The 24,734-nt window shown below is 39.6% G+C and overlaps 1 protein-coding gene across 9 annotated transcripts in view; it reads right to left on the bottom strand.

Annotated features, from left to right (window-relative positions):
• enox2 (ecto-NOX disulfide-thiol exchanger 2) overlaps positions 1-24,734 on the bottom strand; it is a 208,212-nt gene that overhangs the window by 12,634 nt on the left and 170,844 nt on the right. For all 9 annotated transcript variants that reach the window (XM_079479787.1, XM_079479791.1, XM_079479788.1 and 6 more), the window contains 6 exons: positions 20,504-20,610; positions 17,477-17,591; positions 11,753-11,943; positions 6,496-6,636; positions 3,137-3,193; positions 1,180-1,285 (listed from right to left, as the gene is read on the bottom strand). In XM_079479787.1, coding sequence (XP_079335913.1) covers positions 1,180-1,285; positions 3,137-3,193; positions 6,496-6,636; positions 11,753-11,943; positions 17,477-17,591; positions 20,504-20,610 — 717 coding nt within the window. The remainder of the gene's footprint in view (positions 1-1,179; positions 1,286-3,136; positions 3,194-6,495; positions 6,637-11,752; positions 11,944-17,476; positions 17,592-20,503; positions 20,611-24,734) is intronic.

The following is a 24,734-nucleotide window of genomic DNA, read 5'->3' as shown; positions in this document are numbered from 1 at the left end:
GCAAAACTGTGTTTTATGCTGTATCAATATGCAGGAGTAGTGGGTTCACACCAGACGCGAATGAAGCATTAAGCGCGAGTTAAGTCAATGCAAAGATGGGATAGATGTACTTGCGGTGCGATTCGCGCGCATGATGCTCAATTCACGCAAATCGCACCGCAGGTAGATCTATCGTGTCTTTGCATTGACTTAACATGTAAATCACTCGCGCTTAACTCTTCATTCGCGTTGAAAAATCTGAACTTTGGTGAAAATTCGCACAGCGTTAACCAATCAGAAGCTTGACAGATTGATAGGCGCTCTGCAGGTGGAATACAGCACCTATAGTTAGTGTCCTGGAGGGGAATCCTCCCACCTACACGGGACAACAGGTCATCGAACTGGGGCCTGATCAGTTGGAAGTACCGCTGAAAGCGGCCGTCATCCAGACGCAGCTCCTGGAGGAGTTGGTGAAACCCTCCAAGCTTGGTGCACCTCCAAAGGATCGGATGGACCCAGACACGGCGCCGAACGAGTTTACGCCGTTTTTCAGCCTTCCATAGCACATAGGCCTAAAGCACAGCCCATGTTCGCCATTTCGCAATTAGACGGGAGCCATGACGCAAATGTCACGCTGTAATGAGGCGAGTAAACTCAAAAGAGTACAACTACTCGCGAATAGCGCATCTTATGACACGTTCATGTCATAAGTGACAAAGCTGCATGTAGTTACAAAATGTTAAAGAGATAGCTCACCCAAAAATAAAATTCTGTCATCATTTATTCACCCTCATATCAATTAAAACCTCTATGTGACTTTTTATTCGCTTTAATACAAAAGAATTTTGAGAAACGTCTCAGTGATTTTGTATCCATATAAAGTCATGGGGGTCAATGTTGTTTGGCTCTTTATTAAGTTCCCTACCTAGACAGCATTTTAGCCTCCTACAGGCTCTCTCCAGCTCTCCTGATCTTTAATGTGGACGTCATGTCAAAGTTCCTCATTAAAAAGAATTGGAGGCGACTCATTTGGCCCATGGTAATTAACACCTGCACCCTGGCACAGTTATCAGTGGATGATGAAAATAATGAGAACAGGTTTTATTTATCATCTTGTGCCTGATAAAATGTAGAACAAAAAGAACCACGCTAGGTGGCTCGGAGTCTCGAGACCCCCGCTACGCCGCTCATGACACTCACCTACGAGCAGAGCTTCTCGCTCTGACTTCACAGGGCTGGGAGGGCTCTTCTCCGGCAGGTTCTCTTTCTCCTGGCTGCAGGACACCACAGATGACGCCGCCGCCTCCTATATCAACAACAAAGAGAACGTTTTTTCTTCCTAGCAGCACCTCAGATCCTCCCCCTCATTACCCCGACACTCTGACGCGTGGTGAGCTCCTCGCCCAGTTGTGTCAGAGTGATTTATCCTGCGACAAATAAAGTTCTCCCGCGCTCGATTGGCCTGTAATGATCTGTCATGTTCTGAGAAAGGACAGGGGAGGGGAAATGGGACAACAGAACAGAGTTTATGGTGCTGCAGAGAAAGGAAAATGCAGAGGGAAAGACTGATAGAGGGGAACCAGAGGCACTTCAGACGAAAGCAGAATAACAGGAGGCTTCGGTCATGACGGGGTGCAAAACAAGACCTGTAACTCTTGAAGAATGATGGTTTCGGGTTTTAGCTTTTCAGCAAATAGTGGGGACAAGATACTTAACCTTGGATAATGTTGATAACCAACCTCACAAAGTCTAAACAAATGTAACAAATGTTTGCATTTTTGCAGCTCTGTTGTTAAACATTAATTTAAACAATTATTATTATAATTATAAAAAACAACAGCTTTAAAAACGGATGACAGCTTAAATTAAGGGTAAGGCTAAGGATATGATAGTGTTATCATATCATCTAGGCATTTAACAAATATATTTTCCTTGTATATTTCTTTGATTTGGCTAATAATAAAAATATGATATGAAGTGTATTAATAACAACAACAGCAATAATAATAATAATTAAAGTTAGTTTCATACTACTACCGGTACTAATTATAATAATACATATTATTAAACAAATAAAAGAAATATATTTGAATTATTTTCATCGAATGTTCCCTAAATATAATATTTATATTCAATCATAATAAAACATTAATAATAATAATAATCAGTGGCGCAGTTAGACGCGTGACGAGCAGTTCTGACGCTGACATATGAATGCATGTTTGAATCACTCTTCTACATTTTCACATCACATATCTGATCATCCAGGTGTTTAATAATATAGTATATGGTGAGGTATGGGGTAGTAGGGAGGTCTTTATTGTCCCAATTAGTTGGCATTCATGTAATAAATGTAATAATTATAATCATTTACACTCCAATATTATTATGAAATGTACAATGTACTTTGTTCACCTCGCTGAGTCGAAATGGAATGAAGTTTAATTTATATGAGTTTGTCTGATCGAGGTGGCCAAACAAATGAAGGATAGGCGAGGATTATTGTCCAATCAACTGAGAGAAGGTGGGATTTGCTATCGACAGACACCGAGGGTGAAGGTTTGAAAGAGCCAGCACGATGTAAGTACCTAAATATTGTTTGACAACTGTATTATCAAATAAATGTTAGGCCTGTTGACATGTTGTGTGTGAAAAACACTTGCAAAATGCTGGCTGCGTCGCTCTCACCCTCTTTCTGTCGCTTGGGAATTTACACTCCCTTGAGTTGACGCGTGTCAACATTTAAATAACGCACCCGAGTAAACAACTGCATATGGGCCCGGACCTGACTTGCTATGCCACTGATGATTATAATAACAATAATTATAATCATGATGATGTAACTACTATTACTACTTATAATAATAATAATTATTATTTTTAATATAAATATTATATTTGGGGAACATTTGATGAATACTCAATAATACATTACAAGCATTTGATGTTTTTCATGTTACTGTAGGTTAATCCTATTAAAGACAGCAGTTAATCCAACACATCTAATAGCCTCCAAAAACAGATTTGTGCCTCTTATACTCCAACGAAAGTCATGAACTACCAAAGTATTCTGTGTTGTTGGAAAGTGCCATGAGGTGTGATGATGAGAGATGGTGTGGACATGAGGCAGAGACTAAGAGGAGCGTCTCCCACTTACGCTTGCGTGATTTGCACTTTCATCACTTCCTCTGTCCTCCCGCTCGCTCGTCTCCAGCTGCAGTCAATTAAAAGAATGAGAGAGCTGTCAGTGAGAAATATGTCACAGAGTCACGCACACACACACTACAGGAGGCGGGACAAACCGCGGGGCGGGAGACAAGAGACACGGGCGAAAGTTGAAGGTCAGGTTTGCAAATTAATTTCTCTAAATGCCAAATAAGCAGCGAACCTCCGAAGCATTGGTGCTGCTCGATGAAACTGTAATGAAGTGCGGCTTAATCACAGAGCGAAAGCACATTTCAGGTCTCTCTCTGCTGAGATTAGAGACACAACATGATGCTGACAGAATATTTAGTTCCTCTTGCTAAGGCAGTCATTACAGTTGTTGTTGCTGCTTTTTGGGTTGAGGGTTTGACTAATAGTATTAGTTCTTTCCGCATTTCAAAACAAAGATTATACCTCAAACCGGGTGGCTTTTTGAGACGTTGATTTTAAAAGGATAAATTATAAAAGGGATACAAAAAAACTGATCAGAACATTGAGTGATGCAGATTACCACAGACCTGGCATTGGCTTTATTTAATAATCAATCCTTTTAGGTTAAAGATGCACCGATATATCGGCCAATAATCGGTATCGGTATGTTTTTAACGGTCAATAAAAGCCAATGATCATTTTGATTTTCAATATTAATAGCCATTATAGGAATTACTAACATTCAGAAGAAATCATTTAATCTTCAGAATCGGTATTGGTAAGGGGAGATATTACTATATAATAATCGGCTATCGTTGGATACATTTTATATTCTCTCATTTAAATATTTATGAAATATTTTCCAGCTGCCTTCGTTTTCTTAAAGCTTAAAGTGATTTTTAAGGGTTTGTTAAATGGTTTACTACTTTATTAACTGCCAACATTCACGCCGTTGACCGATTGACAACGGTGCACATAATGAGAAAATAACATGAAATATTAATGAAGTTAATCACGGCATGAGATGGAACCATAAACACGTACACACAAACACACACACAAGCTGAAGAACGACATATACAACACATTCATCTGAGAGAAAACAGTAAACTGTTGTCGGTACGGATGGGCAGAGATCTATAGGAGGATTGGGTGCGTTCAAATTGATTTTCATTTCTTCCATTAATGAATCTGTCTCAAGTGATTCATCAGCACACATACTGGTGCCCTGAACTCTCCTCCAGCATGGATCAGTGGTGCTGGGATATATTCCACTGCTGTGTGCCAATCAAAACCCATTCAGACATTTCTCTCCTTCCAGATGTGAATTATGAGCAGTCGTCCAACCGTTTTAAAAATGATTAGTCCTGGGAGGTGATAAAAGCCAAACTTAACCCGGAACGATCCGCTCCGCGGTACGAGATAGCACAAGTTCAGATAACAAAGTCTGTCTGAACAAGATAACGGGCTATCGAATTTTATGCATGTATCGTTTAGCCTTCGTAAATTGGGTTTACCTTTCGCTAGTAAAATATTAAACTCGATCTGATTTAAATGTGGCCTATCCTGAAATATTATTTTTTTCATTCAGTGTGAATCGCCCCGGAGGAACACAGGTTTACTGAATAAGAGCTCTGCTGAAGACAGCGCTGGTGACAGAGTCAATTGAAAGAGCCTTGTTGCAGTCGCTGGTGTGGTGTGTTGGTTTCAGAGGTGCCATTAGTTTTCATTAGTGTCTGCTACAGCTGTTGGAAATACATGCGCTGATGCGTCCCACAGACCTGTATCCTTTACAGCTCATGCAGAGGACGGAGATGAATCTGCAGCCTTATACTTGTAGGATCCTGAGGATTGGATTTAAATATGTTGAAAAGTCCAATGTGAATGCATTAAAGGTGCTGTGTGTAATTTTCTGGAGGATCTATTGACCGAACGCAATATAATCTACAGTAACTACGTGTTCAGAGGTGTATAAAGACCTTACATAATGAAGCGTTTATTACTTTAGAATGAGCTGTTTCTATCAACATACACCGCTAGTCTACTTGAATGGCATTCACCGTGTTGTTTCTACAGTAGCCCTAAACGGACAAACCGCTCTACAGAGCACGCTTCATAAGTACATCTATTCAGAAAAGAAGCAAAAACGTGACGGTTTTTTTCTCAAAATATGAGAACATTCTAAACTGACATAGTAATATTGTAAATAATTCAGTCACGATAATTGTTATTATGTTGAATTAATAATATATATTTTTAAAAACATGAATAATGCTATAAGTCAAATTAATCTTTTTTTCAATCCTTTTCAATAAGAAATATTTGTCTTTTTATATTTATTGGTTTCTTTTTTTGGCGAATGAATCACACTTAAACAACAAGTGTAGGGAAGGAGAGAGTTTGTTACTATTCTGACTCTTAAGTCAAAACTTTAAAAAGGTTCTGAATTATTGACAATATTATATATATTGATAATCATAGTTTTCTATACCACGGTTTCTGTTCGCTTCTCTATCTCTGTTTGAAGAAATAAAACGGAAAGTTAATAAACATATCTTTACGTGTCTTGACGTCAAATGAATTTCTCTGAAAAGCTTTCGTGCAATTTTAACCGTAAAAGATGACAGACTAGGAAAATGGCATAAAATATATGTCAAAGTAGTACGGGGACACGCCACTTTTTGTGTTATTTAATTTTAAGTTGTGTAAAGGCTGAATTAAAATGAATGCAAAATGTGCTGTCCTAAACTAAACACAGAGATTCGCTTCAGTAAAGGACAGATTGTGTTGTTTTTAACACCACAGTTTTAATGGTGTGACTTCCAAAACTTCCAAGTTCACGTTATTCATTTATAATATAATTTGTAAAGAAAACGTTTTAGACCCCCTGGTATAAATGCACACGGGGGGTGAAGGATGTGCAGATCTGTGGAGTTTTGCGGTGTGGCTCCGCTCATCAGCATGCACGTACATGCGTCCTTCATCAGAAATGCATTACCTGCACCTTTCAAACCTCTCGAAACTGGATCACTGCCATTTCATCTTTGAAACAACAACTTTGTATTTTTATAAAGGCATTCAAATGAAAGCTTGCTTGAGATGTTCTTATCTCGTTTCTAACGCTCCTCCTGAGCTAAAGTTGTTTTGATTAGAGGTGTGAGAATCAGATCTTCTGATCCCAATCCCAGGAGAGCTTTCAGTGGGACAAATTCATTAATACACACCGTCAGACTGACAGCTATTTCATCTCCTCCCGTCCCCGCGTCTTCCTCAGACAAAACGCACCCGATCCAGACAGAGTTCAAGAACAAAGGCACAACAAACTCACAGACAAGAGCCCCAGACAGAGAGGTTCTTAAACATGTGACGTCTACGACTCACGGGCAGCGCGTGTGATGCAGGGAAAGCTTGAATTCGCTCTTTCAGACTTTGGATCTGGCTTTCGAGCTGTTGTTTATCCTCACAGTTCTTCTCGAGCTCCGTCTCCCTCTGTTTTAGATCCTCACGGAGCTTCAGCAGTTGCTGGAGAAACGAGACGAAAGAAAACAGATGGCATTAAAACACATACCGAGGGATGATATTTAACAAGCAAGACGTTCCAGATCATCAGTATTACAGTAAGAAAATTCATCTTTGATGGAAGTTGGTGTCGCTTCATTAAAATGAACGTTGTGGATATCTGTAGGTACCTAGCAAGGAGGCATCTTCCCATATTGGTTCGAGATGGTTCTATCTCAGGTGGTATGATTATCTTGAATACGGCTTTATTTGGTTACCTCTGCCTCATAAAGACATTTCAACAGCACGCGGCTGATATGACAGATGTTCTCTGACCTCCGGAGGTGCCGCGCGACTTACATTCAGAAAATATCTGGACGGTGTGCATTTCAGTCAGAGATGAGTAAATAGATTTTGTGCCTTGAGGATGTTTGTCTCTCTGCGGCGGCTCAGGTGAAGGACTGATTAAATCCAAAGCTGGATACACACGGCAGCTCTGTGCCGCCAGAGGCCAATCTCTGTGTGTGCGCACAGAATCCGTTGAAATAAAACTGTATTTTCATGTTGCTTTATTCCCGAGCTTATAAATGCAACCGACCTGAACGATAAATCAACTTGCGTAGCTTATTAAGAAGCCGGATTTACAATAGGACGGATTAAAATATCCTGGAGACTTTGCAGTGAGATCTTTTGATCTCAGGCTGTATGGAACACTTGAGGTCCCGAACCGTTTGCAGTAACAGAATATGAAGAAATCAAGGGGTGCACCTTTTTGACCTGGGGCAATGTACTGAACTTTACGTGGAACCCCTGTGGGCCCCAATATAGGACATCATGAAGTACTTTTGTACTGGGTAGTTATAAGATCTCAGTTATAAGAACTATAGGCATTTTTCCATAATGGCAGAAATAGCTCTGAAATGTCTGCAACATGTGCTGCATTCAAAAATGTGAACTACCGGAGGATGCTGTGACTCCATCTGTGTCTATTTTGTCTGTCGCAGGATTTGCAGTAACAAAGATGCTAAATCTCGTTCGACAACATCAAGTCTTTCACAAAAACACAACACGCAGACTTTGTATGCTTCTGTATGCTTATGTCTTGTAAAACTCTGAAATTCTGTTCAGTGGCATGTCCACAGCTATGCAAAACTAATGATAACTGTTTTTAAGTATGTTGTAAATAAATGTTTTTTACTGAACATCACATTTAAAACCAAACTGTAGTCAAGACAAGTCAGGTTTATTTATATTGTGCTTTTTACAAAGCATCTTTACATGAAAAAAGAAAACACAGAAGAGGTCAATTTGTGTAAAGTGTACAAACGGAGAAAACCATCCTAATAAAAGCAATGTCTCCATTGATGAATAAATGGAGGATAAAAAATTGGGAGAAACCAGACTCACCCGGGAGGTCCAGTTCTACTCTGATGCATTACAGCTGCAGTCTGTGACTTCTGAGCAAATGTTACTTGAGTAAAAGTTTACTATTAACAGGGAGAGCCTATTTGTAGTGTCTGTTGAAAACAGTTTCCTATCAACTGGGGTTGTTTGATTAAGTAATAATAACTTTAAAAACATACATCTAACTAATACAACAAAAGACAATAAAAACATGATTTTTGAAAAAGATTTAAATCATCACTAGAAGTTTATGTTGTAATAGTTCTTACTTAGAAGTAGAACCAAAATACTAAAGAGACATTACATAAAAAAGTTGATGCTCCTTGTCCAAATTAAAGAAAGAAAATGAACCTTTTTTTAAATTTTGCCACAATATTAGTTTAATCATAATATATTCAAGCCGAGACATAAATACTTAGTTTTGTATTAAAAAATAATTGTTGGTTTTCAGTTCCCAGCAAGCTTTGAGTGAGACTGCACTTGGAGAACAAGTTATTAAAATGATGTAATTTTTTGTGTTTTCCAGTAAAGGGAAAGAATTGAGTTTGTTCATTATCATCGTTCAGAAGAGACTTTTGTTATAGTTGCTATCTTAAAACGAATGAAACATTTAAGTCACATTCATGAAAAAGCTTCGAGTTTATAACTTTATACAAAATATGAAAGTTTTATATATAAAAATCGCGTTTGTTTAACAAAACATATATTTGGCAAGTTAATAATGGAGTTAAATAACAGCCACGGAAAACTTTTTTAATGAACTATGTATATGTACAGTATGTGTTTGGGTAAAATGATACTTTTTGTTTCATTCTGTGAACTACTAACAATATTTCTCCCAGATTTCAAATGAAAATATTGCTTTTATTTGCAGAAATTGAACTCTTTATATTCACTTTTAAGCAACACAACAGTAACATTTGTACATGTACTTAGGAAAAGTTCCAAAAATATTTTGTATATATGTATCTGTTTTCATGTGTCTTGTCATGCTGTCAGTCTTTTACATTGCTGTTGGATGACTTTATGTCACTCCTGAGGTTTCTCAACAGACGCTTGACTGGAATGACCACAACACACCTACAAATGCTGATTAAATGAAAATTTGGAATGTTCTCTTAACTTTCTCCGCGGCTGTGTATGCAACTAATGTACATTTTTTGGACAATGCAAAAACAGGACAATGCAACAGAGAAAGAGAGAAAAATAATGTGCACTTGTACCTCAGACATTATTGTTCTCATCATGTCCAAAACGTATTTATTGAAACTGAATTATGAAACTGATTATATAACATTTCAATGCACTACCCGAACAGCTCTCGAATTTGTTTACAATCCTCCCAAAAGTGCCTTGGCAAAATGCCCTGAATTGATAAAAAAGCAGATTTGTCATTGCTATCCGAACTCTGTTATGTGTGGTGATGTAACCTTTCTGTTTGTGTTCATGCAATGCTCCTCATGAATAAATGACAGCGAGGCTGAGTTTAACACAGAGCCGGAGCGCCTCTGCAGCCATGCCTGCCATTTGGAAACCATTCAGCTCTGGGAAATGACCTGCGCTGTTCACTCCTGCGACACAATAGGACGGCTTATTAGCAGGCTCATTGGTGATGGGTGAACGTGCCCTTGTTTCTAACTCGAACAAATGCCTCGGCGCGAAGCTCATATGTGGCCTGAGCAGGCGGCACGGAATCCATCTCACGCAACAGCAATGTTCAATACGCAGAAGTTCATTAGGGCTCATTAGCAGCACGTGAGCGACTTCAAAGGGAGACAAACGTCTCCTTCACGGCCTCATGACGGTCATATGGGAGGTCAAGGGCGAGTGTGGATGTAGCATCTGCGCACAGTGTTGCTATGAAACGAGAATATTACATATGTGGGTAACAAGGATTGTGCTTTTATATTTGAGCTTTTGACCCTAACAGATGGTAATATATATAAACAGAATCCATATAGAGACACATGAGCACAGACAGGAAGTTACTGAGTGGTGGGAGCTGCATGTCACAGTCCAACTGTGCAAAAACAAAATGGCAAAAGTAAATTATTCATGTTTATATTATATTTTATTCACCCTTTTTATATTGTAATCTTTTATTTAACCTTTTTCAGCTCATCTATGTTTTGTGAGTTTTTGTGATCTAAAAATCTACATCGATAAATCGCCTAAAATGTAAATGTAATGGTAAACAAAAGGCATTCTTTTCATCGCTAAAGAAAGACTGCAGATCCTTTGTGATACACGAGACAGCCTCTGCGTAGCACTTGAAAATGCGATCACTCAGGTCATGAGGACATTAATGCGCTAGGTGATGCTAAAAATGTGATAAAATGAACACGAATTCTCAGCTGAATACGCTTCCATAGGCTTTAGTTTGGTGAGAAGTTGTGCTTATCAGTTTCACACACTTACTGTAAACACAAGCAGTTTTCCATCAATACTGCATGCATCAAATACATTTACAGGAAACCTGCAAGATGTGTGAAAGATGAGATAATCATTGCAATTGCTCTGGGGGTTTGTTTTGTATTTAGTATTGTTATGTAGTTTATATATTACTTTTCTCATTTCCAGGGTTGTAATCATGGGCCAGTTGCATTAACATAGCCACTAAGTTAAGACTGCGTCTTAAAAGCTACTCTCACAGACTAGCAGTTCCTTAGAACGAATCAGTTTTCCGTAAGATCAAACTACCTTTTTATTTCCTGAAGTTTTGAAATAATGAGTTTACTAACTTGCAAGACTGGTCTAAGCAGTGGATGCAACCGGCCACATATCCTTAACCTGAAAGTAAACTTTTTAGGTGATCTTAAAAATAAACATTTAGCAAACGTGAAAGCCAGACATTGCAAAGCACATTTTCTTCCATGTTATTTCGAGATTTTGTCCATTACAGCTGCGACAGTGAGTTGCAATGGATTCTATAATATGAACATTTTTATGTGGACAGTGTGACAAAGAAATGCGGCAAAATTGTCTGAATAAAAGCTGAATCCAGCCTTGAAAGTGGAGTAGTTTGATTCCCTTCAGTTACATTAGATCCACTGAAATCTGGACCAATTCACATCAAAATATTATCGTTACAGGATGTCAAGCAGTTGGCAGTTCCTCTTAAAACCGAGAATCTTTCTCAAATTCCTACATGTCTACAGAACGCATACACACAGCCCCTGAGTGTTTAACCAGCAGGCCAATGCGCTTATGCAGATTTTTCTCCTTTTCACACAGACGCTTGTTAAGTTGATGCACGGCATGTACTGGAAAACAAATCCTTTTCAAAACTCACAGCACTGAAAAACAGAAGCTGGCTACGGGAGATTGTTCTAAAAGTAGTTACACTGCACCAGGGACGATTAACTAACGTTTGATAAAGTGGAGGAAAGAGCTTGATGGGTGGGAGATATCAAGAATTCAATTTTCAACAGTTGCCCATGTGGGCCGCCGAAACGTTCATTCTGTCTTTACGCCTTCCGTGTTTACTATTGTGTGATTGATGACCCTCTGTTAAACTGCTCGAAAAAACTCTCACGCAAAACAACACCACATTCACCGAGTCGAGAACAGCAGGTGCGCGAGACTGTAAGACGAGTGAGTGTTTACAAATCGCACCACGCTGGTCATAAACCAACAGCCTTTCGGGTACCGAGCAGGATCTTTAACTACCGCGGCACGGCGCCTCCCACAGGTGAGTGCCTGTGCGTTATGCTTCGCTTGGCGTGTGCGTGTGTACCTTCTGCATGCCCTGCAGTGCTTGCTGCAGGAAGCTGAGCTGCTGCTGGCGGGTGGCGTCCTCCTCGCTGCGATGGGGCTGCGCTTTACCCTGCTCCTGTTTCAACAGCTCCACCTCGTTCCTGTAGGCGTCCAGCTGACACCGCAGACTGTCGTTCTCTTCTTTCAAAGCCTCCACCTGAGCCAGCGGTCCTGGGAGAAGGAAGGGAGAGATGAAAAATGACCATCGGGAAAAAGAAATAAGCAGACGGAGACGTGTGATTGAGGAAGGCAGAGGTGAAAAAGGAGGAGGAAAATAAGAAAGAGGCGTGTGCGTAGTAGCGACTGCGTGCCGGGTGTCAGGCGGGCTGCACGTTTCACAACCATAATGTGCATCTTTATAAAACCATACAGCTTGGAAATACGTTGAAACATTTATTTTAAAAGTGCCAGGTGAAATGTTCATGAGCCGCTTGGGCCTGTAAAGGGTGAAAGGAGGCGGCGTAAACAGGAAATAGCATATTCTTCAAAAGCTGCATGCTAAAATCCGTTGATGTACTGAGATAAAAGGGCTCTTGGTGCCGCCGCTGGATTCCTTGTGATTTCAGAGGCTGATTAGAGAGGATTAAATGCAGAGAACTGTATTACTTAATGCTTGACTTAATGTACCGTGGGCATTGTTATCAAATGGCTGTAATTAAAATGGCCATAAAAGGGTTCGTCACACAGAGGCATTCCGTCATTCAGCCGGCTTTAAACCACCAGAAGATCAGAGACGCCACCTCTGCTTCTGGTCTAGCGGGAGAAGATAAAGGGATTATGCTGAGAGCCGTGTCCATCTCAGATTGGGCCGGGGGGAGACGCACGGCTGGGTGTCTGCTCGGACATCTGATAAATGATTTTTGCTAATGTAGTGAAGGAGAAGAGGATGGCAGGCTGAGTGACACAGGAAGATAAGAGTTGAATGTTGGGAGTTCTGCAAGGAAACATCTCATCGTCCCCAGCCTCACTTTGGTGAAATATTAGCTCTGTTCTAAAAGCAACCCAGAATGCATTTTTAGGTACCATTAAACATACTTAGAAGCAAAGATTGTAAAAGAAATGCTGAGATCTGCTATTTTACCCCGAAAGTGTGTGTGTGTGTGTGTGTGTGTGTGTGTGTTTATTACTTCAATGAGAAATATATGCATAAATGCTGCATTCGACATCTCAAGACGCATAGATGTTGTCAGACATTTTGGAACTGTCCACATTTAGGGTTGCTAATGTCAATATCCAAAATTACAAAATAAAAAATGGGCCAACCTTCCACAGGCGAAAACTATTTTATTAAGCATTACTCAATTTATGGAGTACCCATAGTGCCACTTCCGATGGTTTCAGATCATCGCAATTATTGCACATCTCTATAGAAGACACCAGGGGGAGCTGTAGTGCCTGCATATTTAAGTGTATATATTGTAACTAAAGTATGGCAATACTGGTAAAATGTACCACCACAACACCAATTTAAAAAAATTTAAACGCATATACCATAAAAATAACCTGCAGTACAATTTAATATTATTAACGCTTATCTCAGTGTGAAAACCCGCCTACCAAAATTGAATTAACAGAAGTAACATTTCACTGTAATCTTGCAAGTGAGAAAAAAAACTGACAAGAAGCTTTTCTATGACTGACAGCATTTTACTGGTGGCTTCAATTCACCCCTGTTCAATTTGCTCAAGTATTTGGCGGTTGTATTATCGACATGTAAAAGCCGACACGTTGAATATAAGATGACCCAAAAATGAATGAGAATTAAATGTCAAAGCCCTAAAACTGACAATTAATCGTCATAATCAAGTCAGTGAAAGGTTGCGGCATCTAGTGGTGAACTTGAGTATTGCAACCAATGGCTCACTCCACAGACTCCCTTTTGAAGCACTTGGGCAGCTGGAACAGAACTAAGATGTCGTTGCGTTTTTGCTTCTTTGCCGAAGGAGAAAACCTATTTACGAAGCGTGCTGTGTAGAGCACTCTGCCCATTTAGGGCTACTGTAGAAACAACATGATGAATTCTATGCAAGGGGATCTGTGGTGTATGTATGTAGATAGAAACCGCTCATTCTAAGGTAATAAAAACATACCGCTTCATTATGCAAGGTCTTTATACCCCTCTGGACACATAGTGTATGTATATTATATTGCTTTTCTGTCAATAGATCCTCCAAAAAATATACATTGGACCTTTAAGATTGACATCTTATGAAGAAAATCCTTCAACTATGAACCTGCAAAAAAAAAGAGTTCCCCAATTCCACAGGAAAACCGGAAACTTGACAAACACTGCTTCACTGACCGGTTTGGACCATTTTAATATGGTGGAAAACCTACATATAGCGGCCCACAAAAACAGCCGCTAATGTGGCATCTATGTATATATATCTATGGTTATTCGAGTATTGTATATTTGGCAGCATGCTAATGTCAAGCACCCCTCAATCTCAAGTGCACTGTGAAGATATATTATTATGGCACACAATTGCTGCCAATGCAGCAAAACTAGAATTGAAAACAGAGCTACAAATTATAAGCCAAGCCACCGATTCAACTCATTAGAAACTAGTGATAGAGAGAAGGAGACAGAGAGAGAAATAGATAGATAGTCAGAGAGGAGTTTTTATTGACTGGCTCATCTCATCAAGACGTTGCCCTGAGAGACCGTCCGACCCCGCATTCTCACTCCACACTGTATCTAATGTCAGAGGACACTGGCCAGTTATAATGGATTAACACAAGAGAGAGAGAGAAAGCAAACAGAATGGGCTTGCATTGAGGATAGAGATGTTCTTACTCCACATCTGCAGGTATCCAGTGGCTATGAGAACAGTTAATATGACTTAAAATCATGAGACGGAGATAAAATCATAACCACCTCTCTCTCTTTACTCTTTACAGAGGCTGCTTATCTATAAGGAAGCAAATATTAGTTTTTCATAACCAAGGACGGCGTTGAGTTAACCCCTTCATTAACCGAGTGGATCCCCGACCCTTTCCAAACTCATGACATGCTTTCAATGATATCTGACAAGCCACTGACAGTGATGGTTATCATTGTTTTCTAATAACGTAGGTCGCACGTGAGAAGGCGAGTGAAGCAAACCAGGTAAATGTATGATCATATTTGCATACATTTGCATGTTAATGAAGGCATCTGTCACATCTGAGAAATACTTACATTCAAATCTAGTGGGTTGGAAGCTCACGAAAGCGACTCGCACGTCAAACTGACTGTGAACAGGGTGTGCGAGTATTTACAGTACGTATGTGTTTTAATAGCTGAGGGCGCCAGACAAGACACCTGTGACACAGCACAGTGATCATTTCACGCTATTCTCCCTGTTGAGCGGTTATGGTCCAGGTTGTCTAATAGCACCTTTGTGACAAGCTGAACCTGAAATGAGCTGGAAGAACAGCTGGCAGACTCCCGCTCAGATCTGTACCACCACATTTAGGAAACCACAGGGGCTTATAAGAATAGTAATACAGAAATGACATGTTTCCCCGTGATGGAATCCACCTCTGACACTGATTTGATTTCATTTGCTCGAAGTGCAATCGCTCCCTCGTGTGCACTGCCACTAGAAAAGTACACGTTGGTGTTGGACCTTTCTGTTTGCACACACGAGTCTGGTGGTTTGACACATTGATCAAGTAGAATCCGGCTTCAGACAGTTAAGGGAATGGTTCGTCGGAAAATGACATTTTAATTTAGTTACCAGAGGTATTTAACTTGCTTTCTTCAGTTGAACACAAACAAATAATTTTAGATCAAAGTGGCATCATGTTATCTTCTTATGCTGCAGTAACATTACAACGTTTGTTCCATTAAAGTCAAGGTTTACCCAAAAATGATGCTGATGTATGCTATTATTAACCTGTATGACTTTCTTTCTTCTGCAGAACACAAAAGAAGATATTTTGAAGAATGTCGGTAACCGAACAACGGCGGTACCCGCTGACTTTGGTATTGGTTTTGTGTCCGTACAAAAGGAGCGAACGGGTACTGTCATTGTTCGGTTACCAACATTCTTCTAAATATCTTTTATGTACAGCAGAAAGAAACCTATACAGGTTTAAAATGACAAAAGAGTAAGTAAATGATGACATAATTTGCATTTTTGAGTGGACTATCCCTTTAACTTCTATTTATACACATACAAATGCGTTCGACCGGAAAGGTTTGGTGCACTCTGACCTGAAAATTACGGTAACGTGAATACGTGTGACCATGTTGTGAAAGACCGTCTCAGTTGGATGATGGGCAAGTAATAACACTTGCACAAACCAATAGTGTTTTAAAGCTTTAAAATAAAACAAAATAAACCATAACAGTGGAAACACGTCCGAATCCACGCTGACAGTATGGCATTTTATAGAAGTTGAAATGCTCTGTCAAATGACTCAAGTGTGTTAATAAATGTCTACTGGGGTAAAATGATACATTTGTGAGATAAAATGATCAATATTTGGACCTTTTTGAAATGACCAAGCGGTATGTTCAAACACTGATAATAATAATAACTTTGAGACAATATTCACTTAACTAGTCACTAGTTGAGTCAGAGAATATCATAATGACATTTTTAAAATGATATAATTTAACAAATAAATAAGATAATATAATTGGTTAACACTTCAGTATAGGGGGCAATTCTCACTATTAACTAGATGTTATTAACATGCGTATTATTGGCTGTTTATTAGTACATCTAAAGCACATATTCTGCCTGACCATATATATATAATACCTAAACAACTACCTTACTAACTATTAATAAGCAACAAATTAAGAGTTTATTGGGGAAAAAGTCATAGTTAATGGTTTGTTAATAGGGAAAATTTCCCCCTATACTGAAGTGTGACCTATAATGATAAAATATACTTATTTGTTTAGGTTTGACTGAACTATTCTTTTACAAACAGCCATTTGTTATTATTAAAGAGACACTGTAATGCACATTATGGCACGGTAGGGACACAAGTCCCACTTAACAGCCAACAGCCCGTTTGCCTTCTCTACAATGTGTGTGTGTGCTGGACTGTATTTGGGAGTTGTGCAACATGACTGGAAATAACTGCCGGTGGCGTTGGAAACATGACCATGAGTGACCAGACTTGCCTTAAGGAGACTTTTGCTTTATTCCCAACTTATTCCTCAACCTGTCAAATTTAAAGGGTCACGTGACTATGAGTAGTCTGAGCTATTGTAACTTGCTGGCTTTTGAAAAAAAGAGCTGCATTATGAACAATTCATGGCTAAATTGTATCCTCTTAAAAGTAAAAACGTAAAGAGGTTTGACCAAAGTGTTCTCGCAGGTGCTGGAAATTCTACGATCCTCATTAATTCGGGAGAGGATGTTTATTGAATGAAAAAAATCTGATAAGAGTGCCAATTACTCAGTCTGAGCGGACGTACTGTGACATGGGTCATTAAGCAGTCAAACCTCTTCTGGAAGGTGAATTTCTGAATTCTCTTCATTTATATAGTGAACATTAGCTGGTTATTGCTTTTTACCCTGAAAGTCTAAAGCACGATGAGATCCCGAGAAAGAGGTTCTTGTTAAACTGACAAAAACTATTGGGTCTGTATGCAGTGATGGCTCTTTAAGAGAAAGAACAGCTTGTAAGGCTTTGGTAAAAATGTCCATCTTGCACTTTTGGGTTCACGCGCTGTCTGCCAATCTTACAGGAGGTGTACCTGAGTCATCAGAGTCTTTGCTTTCAGGAGCGTCTTCCATGTCATCATCTGACATCTCCATTTCCTCCTCTCTCCGGATTCCCATCAGCTCTTCGTTGTGGATGTTCCTGATCTCCTGGGGATGAGAGAAAGGGTATATTTAATCACATGTGATACCTTCTTACGCACAATATATATGATCTTCAAAGAACATCTCAAGTGCTATGGGTTTCCATGCTCCAGTGTTGATGCAGGGAGACATCCGATTGGCTCTCTATCAATGCGCATGACAAGTGAACAAACATTGCATATAGACCTTTAATGGAACGATATAACTGCACAGCCACCACAGATCTGCAGGGCTGCGCGGGGCACATGCAGCAGATGTCTGGGCACGGGCGCTGCCCTGTTGGTGGTCCTGATGGGGGATCTCTACGGCTAATGAGGCATGCGCGCAGCATAGGGACGTCAGTGTGCACAGAAACAACACGACAGCCACAGGGAGAAAGACACTAACTCCCCGACAACAAACATAAAGCCCGCCGTAAACATGACCATCTGTCAAGCGCATCCACCCACAATCTCAACGAAATTAAAGAGGTCTGACAGGTAGCGCAAAAGCAAACAGGCCCATCTGGCCAATGAGGAGAGAGATGATACTGGCAAGCACAAAAACGCAACTGGCTTCGTTTGAAGTCGCCTAGTTTAGCTTCGTCTTTAACAAAGGAAGCCTTGGTGACCGCCACATAATCGACTGTGATTTAATTCAGGTAGTCTTGGCAACTGCAAATAGCTACCAGGTGGACCGATCTGGAATGGCAATGAGCCCCATAGACCTGCTATACCGACTGCATGTGACAGTGTCAAAACCACCACTTACCAAAGCTTTGTTTACTCGGCTAAACTTGCACTAGAGTTCAAGAGAATGAAGATGAAAATCCTCTAAGTTCCGCTAAGCCCGAACGTGGCTCTGGGTCAAGCGCTCGAGCGAAACCAGCATCTTACCGTCAGTTTTATGAGAGAGGTCCCAACAGCTCCAAGGGTGAGTGAGGCAGAGTAAACAACTCTTTTTTTATTGTTGTTTGATATTTTTGAAGCTTTTCCTCCTTTTTTATGAATTAGAGGATAGTGGAGAGAGACAGGAAGTGATTGGGAGGAGAGAAGGGAGTAGGATTGGGAAAGGACGCCGAGCCTGGACTGGAACTTGGGTCTCCCAGGACACAGTTGTGCCATTTGTCAGGCTCCGACAAGAGTAAACAGCTTTTAAATCGAGCGTTACCCGCTACCTACATCCTGTCACCTCGTGCAGATCTAACACTCAACTAACCACGTTTCAGGTGTTCTGACGCAAGCTTTAACCACAGCGATAAAGGTTCAAACTCTGCTAATGTGCCCCTTCAAAACATCACTGCATTGTCAAACATTCAGAGACTTTGAAGGCTGATTCTTTTCAATACATAATGTAAAAGGTGAGAGAAGCCTCCTAACTCTCTTCACCTCTCAAATGAGGTTGCGTACCTCTGTGACAGCACCGAGAGGCTTCTTGTCACAGCCACAGAAAAGCTGCTAGCACAATGCCAGACCGGGAGCCAGAGGAGAATCATATTTCAGGGTAAATGTATTCAACTTAAGTCAGAACAAAAGGCTAAAGGGGGAAATGGGGCAACGGAATCTAGGAAGTGAGATTTTTGGAACTGATTCTGTCTTGTTAGCGTTGTTATTGCATGCTCATTCCCGGAATCAGATAAGGGAAGGGAATTGAGGGAAGCTCAATAAAAGGGAGTGCTCAATAAAGATGCAATTACGGCACCATTAATAAAGTCCTTTCACGGCTGAGGAACAGGGTAAGTGCTCATGGAACTCTTATATGTAACCGTTTCATTTGGAGACAAAAGTAATAAAATGACAAATATAATTTTACAACCAGGGGCTTTGTGAAAAGTATTCAACTAGTTTACAAAATTAACGAAACACTGATGGGCTGTAATATCAAATTGCTTTAATGTGCTTCACAATGACCCGAACGACCTAGAAATCCTGTCTGTCGGCTCACTAAACAAAAATAAGCCTTTATACTCAAAATAAAGGAAATCACAACTTCAAGATTACAATTCTAAAGTCGGTTTTGGGGAGATGGAGCAATTCATATTTGAAACACCTACCTTAACCAACGATGAGTCTCATTCGGCATTTACCTGCATCTTATTACAGTTCCAATGGCTTAGAGTCAACATGACACTCACAATCCATTACACTTTCATAATGCAATATTTCAGCATGAAAGAGAATATTAAATTGAGAAAACGAACAGTAGGAATATCCTGTATTTATGAATTAAAGGGATACTCCACCCAAAAATGAAAATCATGAATTACTCAACCTCAAGTTGTTCAAAATCTGTATACATTTATTTGTTCTGTTGGACACAAAGACGGATATTTGGGAGAATGTTAGCAACTGAGATTTCTGGGGAACCATCGACTACCATTAAATGTTGCCCCAGAACGGTTTGATTTCATAAAGTCTTCAAACTATCTTCTTTTTTATAAAACAGAAAAAAGATACAATCATTTATGGTAATAATGGTAGTCAATGGTGCCCATGAAATCTCAGTTGCTAACATTCTTCCAAAACATTTTCTCTGTGTTCAACCAAAGAAATACAACAACTTTGAGTAAATTATGTGACACCAGAACATCTCCAGTAAAAATGAAGAGCTTTATGAAAAATTGAGTTATTTCATTTTGGAACCAAACTCTTCAAATATTGACCATTCTGTGTTCTATCATTTCCTGCATGAGAGATTTATGATTACCTGCCGGTTGTCTGTGAACCGCTGAAATCTCAGGTAGAATTAGGTTCAAAGAGCTCAGCATTTATCCTATTACACTCGCCTACATTTAACATTCAACCTGACACAATGCACATTGACTTCATTACAGTCGGGTGGGCTTGCAGGGAGGGGACAATGGACACAGCATAAAGCCTTTACACTAACATTTCTGATGAAGCATGAACACATTCAGTGTAAGAAATGAAAACACCCACCTCGGCTTGCTTCCGCCACATGTCCAGGTTCTTGCGTTGGGCTTTGGAGAAATGGTCCCATGCCTTTTGTTTGGAAGAAGCGGAGAATACAGACACAATCTGCTCAACTGTGGCAGGGGATGCAGGGGCCAGTATGGGCGTCCAAAGAAAGAAAGAGAGAGAGGGGCGATTGGGAAGGTGCAGAGGAGTGAAAAAATTTGTGTCAGCTTTGAAGGAAGTGATGTTTTTTCCCCTACCCCCCCTCTATACAGCACAAACACTGAGCTGGGGTCACTTGTGTACTGTAGATACAGGGATGTGTCTCTTCTTGAAAATCAAGTGCAACCTCTTTAGATCAAACAGTAGCAGAGTGAATTCTTTATCCTAATCTTAGACCAACTTTCCATGTGTTTTTATGTGTGTCACCTCACCTCCATCGACTCCAAAGGACCATTGACGGATCTCCTTTTGAAAGCATGTGTGTTGTGGAAGTCTAATGAGATGAATGGTTCATCTACGACAGGTTGAGCTCATTACTTGTTACTGTGTATAGATAAGAGAGGATGTCTCCCTAATGTAAAACGTGATGGGGCAGTCAATCATTTTATTTTGAGGGGTGGAGTGAGTGCTTGGGATGTTAGAGGTACCCAGCATTATTCTCCTGTTAGAATGGAAGACACAGAACTAAATAAAACGCTAAAATACAAAGTGGGGCTCTGATATAGATTATAATTATAAATGACAGAGAATTTATTCCCAGAATGCATTGCATTCTAGCTGGTGGATAACTTTAAAGGAAATGCTGAATATATATCGTTTTAATTTGAATCCAATTACATCTCGAAAGACTGCTCACTATGTTTTTAAATAAAGTTATACCGTTATGTGGACTAGAGCAGTGGTTCTCAAACTGGGGGGGCAAGATGTATCCAGGGAGGGCCAGAGATGTTGTGGTATTATTTGAAATATCAAATTGATCATACATTTTATGAGATCAAACATCAGAAAAATAAAACCCCCAACCAAAAGTACTTGATTTTCCAGCATTGTATAACAGAATTAGTTTTAGGTTTAATTCAAATTCTAAGTTTAAGATGACACGTTTTATTTGGGGGGGCTGCAAAGCGGGGCCTTACAACCAAATAGTTTGAGAGTTCTTCTCACCCCAAATAAGAAAAAACAGGCATGAAACCCAAAAAGTCTGACTTAATGACATTGGGGTCTCTGAAGAACAAACCGTGTTTCTCTCTTGAGGTGTTTCTCAATTATGGTGCGTTTTCAAACCACTACTGGTGTTTCTCAATCGATTTAATTGATGAGCAAAGAAATAAGAGGGCAAGAGAGAAACAGAGAAATCTGTCAGGCCTTTTAACTAGCTGGTCTCATAACTAGGTTCTTTGGGAGAATCACATTTCAAAGACATTTCATAAATCCCAGACAAAGCATCTGTGTATTAAAATCAAACGGTCTAGTGTCTGGGAAATGACATCAAAGCATCCATCAGCTTAAGTGATGTGATAGCGAGACTGAAGAGACAAAAACATATGGTGCCAACAGCTTGATGGATACATGACATCATTACTAATAGTACGGTCTGGGACCTATGCAGAACAACTCAAAGAACCATTTTCTTTCTCACTTTCTTCCTCCCACTCTCGCTCAGAATGAGTTAATAAACCCCGGGGAGTAAGGGAGGCTGCTAAACATCTGTCTGTGCCAAAGCCATGCTTGAGAGAGAGGGAGGCTGGATCAATGCTGACTTCAGCATCCTTTAATTTGATGGAGGAGATCGATGGCAAAGCCAGGGGGAGAGCATGTGCTCGAGTGCACAACAGTCTCAGTTTTTGCATGTTCACTAATATCAATTTGATAGAAAACTAGAGTTTGGCACCCAATGTGCAAATGTGTTTAGCTGTACAGCTGGATCTCACAAAACAATCGAGTTTGAGGGGATCTTGCTGAGCAAGATGGTTCAGTGCAAACATGTATTTCTTGCATGGTATTTTTGTCTTGTTTTCCAGTACAGATATCTAAAATTCTTAAATGAAGATAAAGAATAAAGATGTTTAGACTTGTTTTTCCCCCAAAAAAATGATCTGGCAGTGGATAAGAAAACCTTAATGAATGAATTCAATAAACTTAATTCAAGTTTATTTTTTCCAACCCCACTAGCAGATATTTTTGAAAAGCTTCACAAACAAGATTTTTATAGATATTTGTGTTGGAAAACAATACAAAAATACTAAGTAATAAAAATATTTGTGTGCAGTGTTTCCGTCTTATATTTCCTCAAATATTTAATTAATAAAAAGGGAACAGACAACTCTTAGCTTTCTTGACTTTCTCTGGATTTATTTTGCTCCTGATTTCTAGACAAATATGAATTTAAAAAATGTTCCTCAAAATTACATTATACATAAAAAAATCTGTAAAAATAACTGTATTGTTGTACTGTATGATAAACAAGGCCATGTTTTCACTATTAAATAGTGTACACAAGACACCCAGAACTCCCATGTCACCGCACTGCAACCACCTGCAGCTCTTCCTCCTGTACAGCAAGCTTTTCTCTCTACATTGTATTTCACTGTGTTCTGTCTGCTCTGATAAGACTGTCACAATGCTTTCTCTCCTCCACTGTTTGGCCACACGCGTGTGCCATCACCAAAAACCTGACATTACTATAGTGCCAGATATTTATTGGCGTTCTTGACAGAATCCTACCAAAGTCTTCTGTCTGGTGCCTGCAGATAAAAGGGTGAAGGGTGTTAAATACCCGGGGAGGCAACCGGAAGGTCATTCTAAGGCGACGTGACCTTTCCGATGAAACATCTGTGAAAGCAGGCAGGTATTTTTGCTGATGTATGATAACTTTGACTGACAGCCCGTCTGAGCTCGGTAACAAATCGGTATTGTCACGATTTTCCGAGCGCACGTTCTGAACCCATTAGAATAACCTGACAGGTTTCTAAAGAAACAAACAGAACAGACACATTCTGGCAGGTGAAGCTCGTATCTCGGGGAAGGTGATGTTTTGTCTTATGAAAACAATAACACACCCGTGACTTTAACCTGCCACTAGAGAGGAGATGTATTGGTAAATATGCATGGGTCTGTTGTTGGCTGCCCTTCAGGGTTTTTCATCTCTGCATGACATCAGGATGGGTGCCGCTAAAGACATGACATAAATCAATCCCTTTGTTTTCCATAGTGGTGACTGTGAGGGGGATACCTGGAGAGATGTTGAAGGAGACTTACCATTCCATTGAATTCAGGTAGCATTATGACATATCATATTTTTATACATAAACTCTAAAACCAAGCAGTAATAAGCACATCCGATTATATCTGTAGAAGTCTGTAGAAGAGGTGTAGCACTTGTTACAAAGCCTGTCTATATAATGCATTATACTACATTCAATACATATTATAATAAACCCTTCTTCAATAATGGTGACACGGTAACATAATATCAATGTACGTAATACATTATAACACTTACCTACCCATGCTTATACACTTTAAGCATTTAATGCATTAAAACATCTTCAAAATGCCTAATTTCCTGTGTGACATCTCATGTTATCATTTGTTATCACGTGGCTCTCTGGAAAACCTTAGATTGGTCAGTATGACATTATTTGGTCAAATGCAAGGTTGCCAGATCTTCCCAACAACCTACCAAAACTAGCCCTATTACCTCAGCCTAAATACCCAAACATTAAAATGTCCCTCTCAAACCTTAAATACATTTCCAGTCACTGTTACTCTAATTATACACTACATTACTTTCCTTCGAAAATCACTATTAATCAAAAACAAACCATAAACATATTACAGTATCATATTTGTCCTACACTACCAGTCAAAAGTTTGGAAACTTTTCACTTACATGTTTCCAATAGGCCAATTCAAAAAATCTTTTCATCTCAAAATGTATGCTTAAATGTTTAATGTTACTCTTGAACACGACACAATATAACCGTGCCAATATACAGAGTGTATTTCTTTCAGTATTCTTTAAAAAGCTTCCATGGGTTAAGACCTCAAAAAGCTGATGATAAAATACCCCGAGAAGGAATTTACAAATTCTAGTCAAAGGGTGGCCACTTTGAAGATGCTAAAATATTACATGGTTTTGATTTATTCTAGATGCTTCAATTTGCAACATAATTCGCACGGTTACACTACTCTTCAGTTCTGATGAATATACTTCAATTTAAAGCGGTTTAAAAATAAAAATAAAGGGTGT

This window comes from Barbatula barbatula (assembly GCF_947034865.1).
Source record: "Barbatula barbatula genome assembly, chromosome: 18".
Taxonomy (NCBI): domain Eukaryota; kingdom Metazoa; phylum Chordata; class Actinopteri; order Cypriniformes; family Nemacheilidae; genus Barbatula; species Barbatula barbatula.
Note: the sequence above shows the minus strand (reverse complement) of the source record. Positions and strands in the feature narration are given on the sequence as shown.